The sequence below is a fragment of the Labeo rohita genome, chromosome 1, assembly GCF_022985175.1.
Source record: "Labeo rohita strain BAU-BD-2019 chromosome 1, IGBB_LRoh.1.0, whole genome shotgun sequence".
Taxonomy (NCBI): Eukaryota; Metazoa; Chordata; class Actinopteri; order Cypriniformes; family Cyprinidae; genus Labeo; species Labeo rohita.
The window spans coordinates 39,480,012-39,494,699 of record NC_066869.1 but is presented as its reverse complement, the minus strand read 5'-3'; the positions used below and the strand labels follow the sequence as shown (position 1 = coordinate 39,494,699).

Genomic DNA, 14,688 nt, shown 5'->3' with positions numbered 1-14,688 from the left:
GTCAGTACTAAATAAAAAATAACATGCATTTTGTATGATCCCTCTTATTTTGGTAAAAAAATATTTTACAGATTCTGCAAGGTGTATGTAAAGTTTTAACCTCAACTGTATATAAAACGTATAAACGCACACACTAGCTGTCAAAATTGTAGAAAAATTTGCATAATAATGATTTTAAAAGATGCTCACCAAGGTGGTATTTGATATTAAAAATTCAATAAAAATAATAATATTATGAAATGTTACTATTTTCAATTTGAATACATTTTAAAATGCAATTGAGCAGCCATTACTCTTGTCTTAAGTGTCACATGATCCTTAAATCATTTTGTTCTTTGTATTTAATGCTTAATTATGAATAACAGTTCTTATGTTTATGAATTATTTGCTGCTTAATATTTTTTGTCGTGGTACTCGTGAATGCATGTCAAAAACTGACATTGAAGAGAAGAAATTGTTGAAATTATTTTTGTTTTCTTTGAGCACAAAAAAGTATTCTTGTAGCTTCATAAAATTACAGTTGAACCACTGATGTCACATGGACTATTTTAACAACGTCCCTACAACCTTTCTGGGCCTTGAACCTGGTAGTAGCGTTGCTGTCTGTGCAGGGTCATAAAGCTCACAGATTTCATTAAAAATATCTTATTTGTACATTACATTTTTTTGGGTGAACTATCCCCCTGATGTTGCTTCATGTATACACACATTTTCATATAGTTCACAGTTTAAATACCTCATACATCAGAAAAAGTGTTTCCTAGAGATTTTTTTTTTTTTTTTTTTTTTTTTGCTGTGGGGGAATCCCCAGTTTAGTCATGCTGCACTCTGAGTAGCAGTACAGGAAACCTCATGGTAGTAGTGGTATAGTGATATACAATTCCGAACATAACCACTGTTTACCACTCTCACTGTGTGCAATATAAATTGAGATGCAGTCTTTACAGCAGGGAAGTGGATTGACTTACATTGTAGTGTGCCAAAAACAAATCAGACCTCAACACCACTAATACTCTTGAAATGATAATTGAGTTACACCAGTTTCTCTGTTCTTGCTCTACTAGTTATGAGAGATTCTGCAGCTATTGTGGTGGAATCCTATATGGTAGAAAAACATCAGACTGGCAGCTTAAAATGTGCATGCAACCAAACCCATGTTTTAAAGCAACATGAACATTCTGTGCTAACTGATACCTCATGAGAAGCAAAGCAGAATGTAATTTTCCCCCATTAAAGATTGTTGACATATACACCGGCCACCAGGGGCAGAAATGAGATGGTGTTTCTCATATTCACTTTGAAGTGAGTTTGCCCTGAATTACAATGACAGACACCTGTCACTTGTACATGCTCCAAGGGCCTAACATTTCCCCCACTGCTTGGCATCCACTCGGTCAAGCCCCAGTTTTATTTTTAGACCATATGGAGTTGTTGAGGTGTAACGTGAAACTTTCTTTCTGTTGCCGTTTCTGAGCATATGAGTCTTCGGCCATGTTAATCTGATAGGGCTCTAAATTTAATCCTGAGACCAGGATTGTGTGTTGAGTGTTTGTGCACTGAGTGTGTGTGTACATGTAGGCAAAGGAAAATGTGGTTTTTACTGTGAAAGCCCTCAAAATTAAAGTTCCTCATTAAATTTTATTCATAAAAATGGTCTGATATTATCTAACTAGCATTTCAAAATTCTATAGTTGGGTATGGAGATAAAAAAAATTGAAAAACTAAATTAAAATGACATTAAAAACCAAAATATTAGACTCGTAAAGACAAGACAATAGTTTAAACGTTTTTAGTCAACATTTTTAAGACATTGTTTTACTTCAAGCCACACAAATTAGCCGCATTTGTATTAGTTTTGACCAATATCCGTACCCGTTATTGAATAGTTTAATATTAATTTGACGTTTCTACTAAGTTCTTAGAGCGTCCAATCACATAAACTAATTAATATTCATACCTCTCAGCGAATCAATTTACTTGGCAAGCGCCACGCAATCTAATTAATATTCATGAGTCGGACGCTGCTTAAGGATTAGTGAATTCTCTTTGGCATTAGAAGAGCAGACGCACGCAAAATGCGAGCGCACAAAGTTTGGTGACATTTAATAACTAGAACACTTTCAAGTACACTCATTATCCAAACGTTCCTAAAGAGAAGTACCATCGCTTCTTCAAAAGTAACTTCGTTCATACGGAACCCGGCTTTCAAAAGGACTCTATTCTTTGTCGTGGTATTTTTGTTTTCGACTCCGTGGTTTTAAAGTGGAACATGTTCTTTTTTAAAGTCATGTTTATTATTCTGTTTATTTTGTTTTTCCTTTGCTTTGGAATGTGACAAGGAAGCCTTTTTGACAAAACCCAGCTTTTGGTATGTGTGTGCCCTTTTTAAACGCTTTGATTTATTTTTGGGGTTGCAAGCAAACATTACAAACAGCTTTTTTGTGATTTATTTTTTTGGTGAAATATCCACAGTTGCTTTTCTAACCGGCGCACCGCAGCTTTTCTTGGAGCTGGAGCTGTTTATAGCAACAATATCACATAACGTTGCGTTTGGATGCACATGTGTTTTTTAAATCATAGACAGTAAGCGGCACTTGAACCCTGCGATGCATAAGTTCTGCCTTACCGTACTACTCGTTCTGCGCGGGATCATCATCTGCGTCTGTTCCAGCGATGAACCGCAGCACTCTGGACTGTACAAGGACACGACTGTGACCTCAATAGGCACGTGTGCACGAGCATATACATAAAAATAAATAAAAATAATAATACTCGCTAAACATCAGAACATGCTTACTATGCATTCTGAAGATCCGTGACATTTTCAGTGAAATGGTAACCTGTTGACATTGCAAATGTTTACTGGGTGACTTAACCTCTCTGTCCTTAATCCCCCTCTGTCCACTTTTCATCCCAGATCCATGTCTGCAAGTGAGCCCTCCATGTATAACAGAGGCTGATCGCTTCAGCCTGGAGGCTCTTCAGCACATCCACAGAGAGATGGATGATGATCAGGATGGAGGCATTGAGGTGGAGGAGAGTGTTGAGGTAATCAACATTCTCACATGTTCACAAGAACACAAGTCAGAGAGAAGTTTTCTTTGTCATGGTATTTTTGTTTTCGACTCTGTGGTTTTAAAGTGGAACATGTTCTTTTTTAAAGTCATGTTTATTATTCTGTTTATTTTGTTTTTCCTTTGCTTTGGAATGTAACAAGGAAGCCTTTTTGACAAAAGCCAGCTTTTGGTATGTGTTTCCTCACACCCTAATGTGAATCCTGCAGGGTTTTCACACCTCCTGGCCATTTGCAGTCAGATGGATAATAAAAGAGCTGTTTAATCAGCTGATTAAGTATTTAATAGCTGATCATAATTTATTTTTGGAAGAATAATTGCAAAAATTGCAAAAAAAAGTTTTAGTTACTTTTCAAAGCCTTTAAACTAGGGCTGCACAGTTAATTGAAATAAAACCAAAATTGCGATATGGCTTGGTTATGGCTATTATATATTATATATGGCTTGGATATGGTGATTATTACAAAGGCTGCTATTTAAACTAAAAAATAACTAAAACTAACTAAAAAATAACATTTGAAACATTTGAAAATGATAGCCAAATAGTAGTATTGTAATTTTACAGTTGTAAAATAAAATTATATTATAATACTACTTAATAATACTTAAGTTATTTTAAAGTGTAAGTTTTGTTTTCTTTAGTCATTATTATTATTATTATTATTATTATTATTATTATTATTATTATTTTATAACCAAATTGATATATAATCACTAATATTGAAACATACAATATAGACATTTCAAAAGCATCTAAAATGTAAATGCACAACTTTATAAATAAAAAAAAATCTTGCAAATCCTTTATATTCTATATGTATTATAAACGTAAATAAATTACATACACTACCAGTCAAAAGTTGTTAAAAAGTAAGATTTTTAATGTTTTTTAAAGAAGTCTTTTCTGCTTTTGCTGTATCCAAAATACAGCAAAAGCAGTAATATTGTGAAATACTTTTCCTATTTAAAATAACTGTTTCTATTTGAATATATGCAATTTATTCCTGTGATCAAAGCTAAATTTTCAGCATCATTACTCCAGTCTTTAGTGTCAGTGACATTTATTATCAATATTTAAAACAGATATGTACATTTTTTTCAGGATTCTTTGATGAATAGAAAGATCCAAAGATCAGTATTTATCTGAAATAAAGAGCTTTTGTAACATTTTGTACACTATACCATTCAAAAGCTTGGAGTCAGTATAATTTTTATTTAATTAATTAATTAATTTATTTATTTTTTGGAAAGAAATTATAGAAATTAATACTTTTATTTAGCAAGGATGCTTTCAGTGGATCAAAAGTGATAATAAAGACATTTATAATGTTATTTCAGATAAATGCTGTTCTTCTGAACTTTCTATTAATCAAAGAAACCTGAAACATTATACTCAGCTGTTTTCAACATAATAATAAATGTTTTAGAAGGATCATGTGACTGGAGTAATGATGCTAAAAATTCAACATTGAAATCACAGGAATAAATTACATTTTAAAATATATTTAAATAGAAAACATTTATTTTAAATGGTAAAAATATTCCAAAATTTTGATGTTTTTGCTGTATTTTTGATCAAGTAAATGCAGGCTTGATGAGCAAAAGAGGCTTTTTTAATAAAACAAAAATCTTACTTTTTAACTTTTGACCTTTAGTGTATACAGATAATTTTGAGCCTTTAATCCCAAACTTACCCTAAATAAACCTCTTCTAATCAGTTAAAAATGTAATAATTTTTAAAACACAATTTGGTATTTCATGACATGAACTTAACTATCCTCAGAATTACATACTGTTGCTACTAATTTGAACAAGTGGTGGAGTAACACAAACGTATTAGTCTGAGGACAAGCTCAGCGTTACCATTTTGGTATGTCTATGTGATGTTTGTGTAAGAGCTGTTTTGCCAAAGCACCCTTGAGTTTCTCTCCTAAGCCTGTTGGTCAATTTAGAACACATGTTTCCATCCAGCACCTAAGACACACTGTTCAGGCTTGGCACATAACATAACAGGGTGGGATGAGTTTCTAAGTAATGTCCTGAAGTGCGTCAGTCTCTGGTATTGGGTTACTTTTCCTTGTTGCTATAGATATGTTTTAGGTAGATCGAAGCAACGAAGAAGCCTGGAATCACATGGTTGTCTGATTACAGCAGAGACAGATACCAAAACACATTCACAGACACTTGAGCTCTTTTGATGTTGAATGTTTACTCAGCTGTTGTTTTAAGTGTGTCATTGCATTTGTAGGATTTGTGTAGGGTGGTCTTCTTAAGTTAATTTAAATTAATTACTTTTGCACCCACATCTCTTCTTTGTTTCTTACTGTAGTTCATCATTGAAGATATGCAGCAGCAACAACAGGCAAACAAGCATAGTAAACTCCATCATGAAGACCAGCATATCACTTTGGAGGAGCTTTGGAAGAGCTGGAAATCTTCTGAGGGTAAGATGGTCTCCATAACTGAGTTTTGCCATGTTCTCAGTATAATCACTTTTTTTTCCCCTCTTTTGACTTTTTCACTGCTTTCTTTCACTCTGTCAGTTCATAACTGGACTCAGGAGGACGTATTGAGGTGGTTAAGAGAGTTTGTCGAGTTGCCTCAGTATGAAAAGGGCTTCAAAGAGCTACATGTCAATGGGAACACCTTGCCCAGGTGAGACAAATCACCTTTTGGCAAGTGCCTTCTCATATCAGCCTGATGTCATTAGTGTTCATTCATAGGTATTTGTACTTAACATATACACAAAACATTTTCTGTGTTTAGGTATATATTGACACACACTAGATGTTTCAACAGCATCTAAAATATGTGACCCAGGGTCACAAAACCAGTCATAAGGGTCAGTTGAGAAATTGAGACTTTTGAGAAAATGTCTCAATTGAAAAATTTAATAAGCTTTCCATTGATGTATAGTTTGTTAGGATAGGACAATATTTGGCCGAGATACAACTATTTGAAAATCTGAAATCTGGGGGTGCAAAAAAATCAAAATGTGATGAAAATCACCTTTAAAGTTGTGTAAATTAAGTTCTTAGCAATACATATTACTAATCAAAATTTAAGTTTTGATATATTCATGGTAGGAAATTATATATAAGGAAAAAATATATATATTAACCGTTCAACACTTTATAGGCATATCAGTTTACAGTGCAAATTATTTAGTTACAATATTATAGATACTGACAGCACTCACAGAGAACAGAATGAAAATGTAAAGTTATAATGTAAAATTAGGTTAGTGCGCTAAATAAATGTGATACCTTTCAAAAATACAGAAAAAATGTAAAATATTAAAATGATTTAAAATTACTTGTTTTATTTTAATATATGTAAAAATTTAATTTATTCCTGTGATGACATAGCTGAATTTTCAGCATCCATAACTCCAGTCTTCAGTGTCACATGATTCTTCAGAAATCCTTTTAAAATGTAGATTTGCTATTTAAGAAACTTTTTTTTTATCGCTATTAAAGCTGAAAATTGTTGTGTTGAAACTGTTTTGTGGAAACTATTCTTTGATGAATAGGAAGTTCATCAAACTTAAAATAGAGCTCTTTTGTAACATAAAATATAAATGTCTTTCCTTTGATCAATTTAATGCATAATTGCTCAATAGAATGATTAAGTTGTTTAAAAAGCAAATTTCGCTGACCCCAAACATTTTAATGGTAATGTATTTAGTGAATCTAATTGATTAAGTAACACAGCTTGTTTGTTGCTTTTTATATTCACAGGATTGCTTCCAATGAGCAATCATTTATGAGCACATATTTGAAGATTCAGGACCAGCAGCACAAACAAAAATTCAAGCTCAAAGCCCTGGATGTAGTGCTGTTTGGCCCACCTACACGTATGTTTACATATTACATATATTGATATAAAAATGTAATGATTTTTAAACAACCGTGTTTCAAACTCTGTTAAACACTATGACTATTTATGAACACTATGGATATACACATTTCAGTCTCTGATCAACACGAGCTGTTTTTCATTGATTGAATTATATGCGGTGTATGCTTCAATTACAAATCAGATCATTAAATGACAGAATCCACATTATAATGAATTCTGATCAAACAGGTGTGGCTTTTAAAATGTCATTATTAAATATAGATCTGACTGATGTGTATCATTTGCACACGTGAAATCAAATATCCATGCACGCCTGTTGAGAACAGACATAAGAATGACTGAGTGTAAAATATATTCAGCAGATATCCAGTCAGCATGCAAAATAAACACAAAGTCATCACATAATATTTCTGTCTGACTAATATCCCCATGTACCTTTGCTCCAGGACCCCCACACAACTGGATGAAAGACCTGGTTCTGATAGTGTCAGTCGTAATGGGGATTGGTGGATGCTGGTTTGCCCGAGTACAGAATAAAGCATCTAAGGTACATATTTCAAAGATGATGAAGGACCTGGAAAGCTTGCAAAGAGCTGAACAAAGCCTCAGAGACTTACAGGAGCAGTGAGTACATCATCTAGATTTCTGAACGTTCACATTCAGCATGAATGAATCTTATGATTATTCACATAAAAAAAAACCTGTTTGATTCATACATGATTCAACAAGTCAAAGTTCATAATATTACATAATTCAGTAATCCAGTAGTGGTTATTACTGCTATATATATATATATATATATATATATATAAATTAACCATCTGAAAAACTTTTGATCAGTAGTGTATTTATCATGTCAGAAATGAATCCTCATTAAACCTAAACATAAACTGCAAAAAAAAAAATTAATTATTTAATTATATTTATTTATATATATATATATATATATATATATATATATATATATATATATATATATATATATATACATATATATATATATATATATATATATATATATATACATACATATATATATACTTCACTAGACTTCAACATTGTCCGGACAGGGTCGTAAAAATTCTGTCATAATCTATTATTACCAGTCATTGTAATTTTCATATTGTAAGTAGAATAACACATTTAATTGCTTTTATTTTTGTTCACATTTTCGTTTTTAATCATGAACCTACAGGATAACAGCGCAGTGTTTAAAAACAACAAAATACGCTAGGGCTGGGTAAAAAAACAAAAAAACAAAAACGATTTCTCGATTCTCATTTTAATTAACCAATATCAGTTCTTAAATAACAATCGATCTCTTGGTCTATGCTGTTTTCAGTTGATGAATGAACAGTACATAGTGCGTCTTCCTTCCAATAAATAGCAATAGGCTAGGCTTTGTGTTACTTTTGATATGAAACAAAGTCTCAGATTTCAAATTCTATCAATTTCCTTAGGAAATTCAAGCAATAAATACCGTTTTGGCAATCTTTAATGTGGCCTTAATAGATCTTGTAGCGACCTCTGATATATATATATATATATATATATATATAAAATTAGCTTTTAAACCAGTTCATTTAAATCATAAGGAATCCATTCACAAAAATTAGACTTTCTAACACAACATACAGGAGAGAGCATTTTTTCAGGATCTTACAGCACAAACATTGCAATTTATGTGTTTGAAAGGTTAGAAAAGGCTCAGGAAGAGAAGCGCACTGTGGCTGTAGAGAAGAAGAATCTAGAGGAAAAGATGAGGGATGAAATTCAGGGTGCTCAGGAAGAAGCTAACCGCCTGCACAGACTCCGAGATGGAGCCGTGAGTGAACTCTCCCGTCTTCGGTATGCAGAAGAAGAGCTAGAACAGGTAAGGATCTGCATTTTTCAGTGTTAAACATCTAACAAGACTCCATCCATTCATGGTTCTCTGGGCTCCTTTTGCAGGTGCGTGATGCATTGAAGAGGGCTGAGAAAGACATGCAGTATCTATGGTCAGTTCCTGAATCTTTGCAGCTGTGGCTACAGCTCACCCATGAGGTAGAGGTCCAGTACTACAACGTCAAGAAGCAAAAAGCAGAACAACAACTAGTCACAGCTAAAGATGAGGTATTTTAGAGATGAATGAGTCTCAAATGTGTTATCTTGCATGGAATCAAATACAGTGTGAATCATATTTTCAGCCAGGTTTCAGTTGTTTAGCCCTTTGAGTTGAGTTTGAGTATCAGCTCACTTCCAAGATAAAAATGTACTTACCGCTATGCCATCCAAGATGTTTATGTCTTTCTGCAGTCAAAAATAAATTAAGGTTTTTGAGAAAAACATCCCAGGATTTTTCTCCATATAGTGGACTTCAATGGGAGCCAACGGGTTGAAGGTCCAAATTGCAGTTTCAATGCAGCTTCAAAGGGCTTTACATGATCCCATTTGAGGAATTTTCTAAAATGAACAGTCATTTTCTAAAAAAAAAATGTATATCCTTTTAAATACAAATGCTCATCTTGCACTAGCTACAGGTACAACTATGCATTATGTAATCACATTGGAAAGGTCTCGTGTGGTTAGCTCTTCGTCTGTGTATTTTGGTCCAAAAAGGTAGGATAAGGCAAAAAACTCCATCTCATTTTCTCCTCCAACTTCAAAATCGGCTGACATCATCGTTTTATCTTTTTGTAAATGGCTTTCTCTGCATGTTCATGATTCTGTAATGTTTGAAGTCGAGGACGCAGAGCTAGTGCAAGATGAGCATTTGTGATTAAAAAGTATTTTAAATTATTATTATTATTATTTTTGTAGATAGATAAGACCCTTAGTCCTTGGCTGGGATCACGTAGAGCCCTTTGAAGCTGCAATGAAACTGCCATTTGGACCTTCAACCTGTTGATGTCCACTGAAGTCTACTATATGGAGATAAATCCTGGAATGTTTTCCTCTTTATTTCTTTCTTTACTTTATTTCTTTTTGACTGAAGAAAGAAAGACATAGGGGTGAGTAAAGTATTAGAAAATTTTAATTCTGCAGGGAACTAATCATAATGTTTAGAATCTATAATTATCCAATCACTTTGTATTTTTGCACAGGCTGAGAAGATCAAGAAAAAAAGGAGTTCTGTGTTGGGTACGCTTCATGTTGCACATAGTTCCTCATTGGATCAAGTGGATCAGAGAATTCTGGAGGCCAAGTAATTTGTTTATTCTCATATAAAACACTCTAAAATAATGCAAGGAAAAAAAATAAATAAATATGGATCCAAACAATTTCGGGGCTAGTGTATCTATGCTAAATTTCAGATTTTAAGGAAATATTTGAATCATGAGTACACTTGCATGTATTTTGTTAAAGGAATGCACTAGCAGAGGTGACTGCTTGTCTACGGGAGCGTCTACACCGGTGGCAGCAGATCGAAGGCTTGTGTGGTTTTCCTGTGATGAAAAATGCAGGCCTACCCAGTCTCACTGCTACACTTTACCCAGACCCCAACTGGATGCTAATGCCAAGGGCTGCAATGCAGTCCTATCAAGTGCCTGTTTCGGTGGAGGACATGGAGGAAGAAATGCCACAGATTATACCACAGATTCCTGGTTGGTACTTGGGTTTTTCTTTCTTAGTTGAATGCATTTTCTTTCTTCATATACAAAGTTTTCATATACAAAGTGAGATTAACATGTCATCCAATTGGATATCAATTTAATATCATTTTATGTGTGGTATCGAAAAAAATAGATTACAACACATTACAGCACATTTAAGTAATTTCAATGTTAGATTTTTGAAATGGACATTAAATATATATATATTTTACTTTTCAGTCACAGTTGCACCTCTGAAATGTTCTCCACGGTCTCTGGTTCGCTCTCGCCGATCTGGGCATATTGTGTCATCACCTGTCATCGTATCACCTGACCCAGACCTCCTGATTCCCATACGAACTCCACTACGTCGATATGGAGATGAAGAAGAAGAGCATATCAAATTCACCCCTCTTGTGAAACAGTATGTCATCCGGCCTTTTTTTTTTTGATATCGAACTGCATAGAAAAGAGCACCTTAAAGATTCTTAAAGGGGACATTGCATGCAAAATCCACTTTTACAACCACCCTACAATGACAAAAAAAACAAAACCTAAAAAAACCAAAACAATCTGAATTATCGAGTATGAATATGACTTCATATTGCTTAAGCTCCTCCCATGGGTACTGACAGACTGTCCCATATTAGCATATTTTCGCCTCAGCCAGTTGTACACTGTCTGCCATTTTCTCCGCACTCGAGCAGCTGTAGCGACAACAATGTCTCATAAACAATGCTGGACTTTTCGATGTAGAACTGAACATAACAGTCTTTATTTTCTCCCAAAATCAGAGACACTGAGGATGCAGTGGATTCATTTTGTTTTTGATGATAATGCACCACCAAATACACAATAAACAGAAGGGAGGGATGGGGTGAGCGAAGCTCACTAGCATTTAAAGAAACATGCACGGAACAGACAGGTCAGTGCAAACACAGAGCTGTTTTAGACAAGGTAAAAAGGGTGTTGTTTTACATCACCATTGATGAATTTAAACCAAAGTATGTTGCAGACATTTCATAAAGACCCTTAAGAATCATACCAACTTGTGGAAAATGGATGTTTGATGTCCCCTTTAGAAATACTCTTGACACTAATGCATTAGATATCATGAACTAACAATTAACAACAATTTTTACAGCATTTAATAATCCAAGTTAATGTTAATTTATTTTTGGGATGAACATTTGCTGAGTGTCCCTCTCTTTGACAGGGAGTCTATGGAAACATCTTCAGATACAGATTCCATCGGGTCGTCCATCAGCAGAATGTACAGCACCCTTGATGTCCCTCCTCGAAGAAAATATATTTTCTCTGATAAAATGCCCCGAAGGATCTCCCTGGATGAAGAAGACAGTCCCTCGCGCAAAATCTCAGAGGAGGAGACGGACGAGTCCTTGAACACCTCAAGAAAAGTTTCGCGAGAAGAACTGGACATCAATACTCCATCAAGAAAGACATCTAGAGATGAACTAGAAGCCTCTGTTGATCCTCCTAAACATTTGAGTAGAGGAGAAAGTGAAGCTAGCATTGATTCAAGGAAATTACCCAGGGATCTACCTTTAGATTCCACAATGAGATACTACTCTACAGAAAAGATTTCTCCAGCAGCGATTAGCATAGATAGTCAGAGACAACGATCACTCAGAGAAAGAAAAGATCATATGGACAGCCTTTCTAGAGTGATGCCAAAAGCAGAACTTGATATAGATACCACAAGTGGAACTAGATATTCAGATGCCCTAATGAACACTTCCATTAAACACAAAGAAAACCTGGATTTTCCAACCAATATCCAGCGAGGAAGAGCGTTTAGGGAAAACTCCTCTGATGCCACTTTTGACAGTTCAACAGAAAGCTCTAAAAAATTTAGGATGTTAGGCAAAACAGAGTCCTCGAAAGATATCCCTTCACGAATGATGGCACAAGATGAATTTGTTGTGCCCACGGATTTTGAAAGACTGAAAATGAGAGACATTTCCATGGACACTGCTGCAAGGAACATAATAAAAGAGGAATTTGAGAGAAGCAAGTCCTTTAAAGAGAGCAGGGACATCCGCATGGAAATTCCCTCCAAAAAATTCTCTCGAGACGATCAAGAATTGGCAATGGAGACACAACGGATACAACGCAAGATAGACAGCTCTGTGGAAATTTCCAATGGAAAAATACAGAGAGAGATTGTGGGTCTATCTGTGGAGGCTCCAAGGCGCAAGATATCACAGGAGGAGTTTCTGGTTGCAAACCCAGGACAGTTTGGCCCGCCTGACCTCACTGTCGGTTCCCTAAAACTCTGGAAATCAGCTTCAGACTCGCTCAGCACACTAGTGTATGACGGCATTCTAGAAAAGTCCTACGAGAACCCTCTTTTGCCTAGTCCTGGGGATTTCAGTCACACGGCTTCAGTGTCTTGCTCTACCCAAAGCCTGCTTGGAAATGAAGGTCAATCGGCTAATGTGTCTTCTTCAGAATCCGGCGGTAAAGACAAGGGCAAGAAATCTTCAAAGCTCAAGAATATATTCAAAAAGAAAAAGGAAAAGGAAAAAGCTAAAGACACATAAAGGTCAACAAGAAGTAGGAATTCAGACACTTTTAAAAGGCCCAAGTCTCTTCTTGGAAAGCTGCATTGTAAACTATAACATAAGCAAAGCTTAACATGCTGAATGGAGTGTCCTTGGATTTTCTTGTAAAAGGCCTCAGCTAAATGGATGCAATCTTGTAAAAGAAAGGAGCAGAGCTGCGCTTTTTCAAGTTGGATTCAGAGCAACTGTATGGCGTAAGATGTTCTGTCCAGTGAAGCTGTGGAATGAGATATTAATTGCACATTTTTCTTTCGTTTTTGAGGATAAGCTCATCATTTGAACAATTTATGACATGGACATGTGAACTTTCTGCTCCGATGTATTGAGACTTTTGCATATTAACAGATCATTGTAGCATTGAAGAAATGAACGCAACATGCTTCACTTTATTTATTTGATTTACTTTTCACAAAATGTCATTAAAAATAATTCAGACAAAAGACAGAACAAAACCAAATAATTACTAAAACTAATATACTGAATTTACTACAGGACGAGCAATATTGTATAAAAATTAGGCTATTATTAATAAATGTGGTTTGGTTTGTAATTAATTGCTATTTAATACATGTTTATTTATTTATAGATTTATTTACAATTTGGAGGGTTTTTTTTTGTACAATTTTGCTAGTCCTCCATATTATGCAGAGTTTAACAGCTGCAGTTTAATGAAGGAGGATGGTATTTGTATTTAATTATATGTTATATCAGGCATCCCTAGTAAAATATATATACTAAAATGTATTTACAATACATTTATTTCATGCTAAGTACACTACAAATAAATGTACATATTATGTACTTAATAAAAACACCCTGCAATTGTACTTTTAGTATACTAAACTGTTATATTTAAAATCTGCTAAATCGGAGCAACTTATTTCGCACTCAATGCACTTTAATTGTGTGGAAGTGGTGCTGAAGTCCAACTAAAGATATACGTAAGTGTATTTGATTGTGCTAAAGTGGAACTATTGCAGGTATACTTTAGGTACACTTGAGAAATTTTACATTTAAAGACTGATTTTATTTAAAGATCATACGATCTGCATTATCAATAGTGACATTAAAACATATTTTAGGCTTAATATTAAGAAATGTGCATTGTGCACAAGCAGTACTCCAAATATGATTTAGTTACAATTTTTATATCAGTTTTGAGCAATATGTAAGTAAATATGTTAATAGACTTATACTATGCTTAGTATAAAATAAATGAATTTTAAATCTATAACTTTTTTACTTGGGATAAAACACTGACATTTATTTTCCAAAATGTAGTTTACAAACCTTGACCTTGACACAGATTGTATGACTTATATATGTATTATGGTGGTGTCTGTCTGATTTTATTGTACAGCATATGGGGCAACATTTTTTTTTTTCAGTATGCAATTTTATAAATTTGACTGGAGAAATATTTTTCTTGAAATTACATTTATCCTAATGCCATTTCAGATATTTATGGAATCCCACAACTTGTGAAAATTGATATTAAAGAAATAGCTCACCCAAAAATTTAAATTTGCTAAATATTTACCAGCCAAGATGTAGAGTTTGTTTCTTCGTCTGAACAGATTTGGATATTTAGCATTA

At 34.2% G+C, this 14,688-nt stretch overlaps 1 protein-coding gene across 3 annotated transcripts; it reads left to right on the top strand.

Annotated features, from left to right (window-relative positions):
• The first annotated feature begins 2,071 nt into the window (after positions 1-2,071).
• stim2a (tromal interaction molecule 2a) lies at positions 2,072-14,482 on the top strand. Of its 3 annotated transcripts, XM_051111088.1 has the most exons (13): positions 2,072-2,368; positions 2,581-2,724; positions 2,918-3,048; positions 5,404-5,518; positions 5,618-5,729; positions 6,815-6,930; positions 7,382-7,559; positions 8,631-8,808; positions 8,886-9,047; positions 10,019-10,119; positions 10,281-10,519; positions 10,748-10,931; positions 11,724-14,482. In XM_051111088.1, exons 2-13 carry the CDS (start codon positions 2,607-2,609, stop codon positions 13,069-13,071), a joined length of 2,982 nt encoding a protein of 993 aa, XP_050967045.1. In that variant the 5' UTR covers positions 2,072-2,368; positions 2,581-2,606; the 3' UTR covers positions 13,072-14,482. The 3 variants fall into 3 exon arrangements, with proteins under 3 accessions (XP_050967045.1, XP_050967037.1, XP_050967053.1); XM_051111080.1 differs by having other exon boundaries at positions 2,072-2,724; XM_051111096.1 differs by lacking the exon at positions 11,724-14,482 and adding an exon at positions 11,302-11,408 and having other exon boundaries at positions 2,072-2,724.
• Positions 14,483-14,688: the final 206 nt, after the last annotated feature.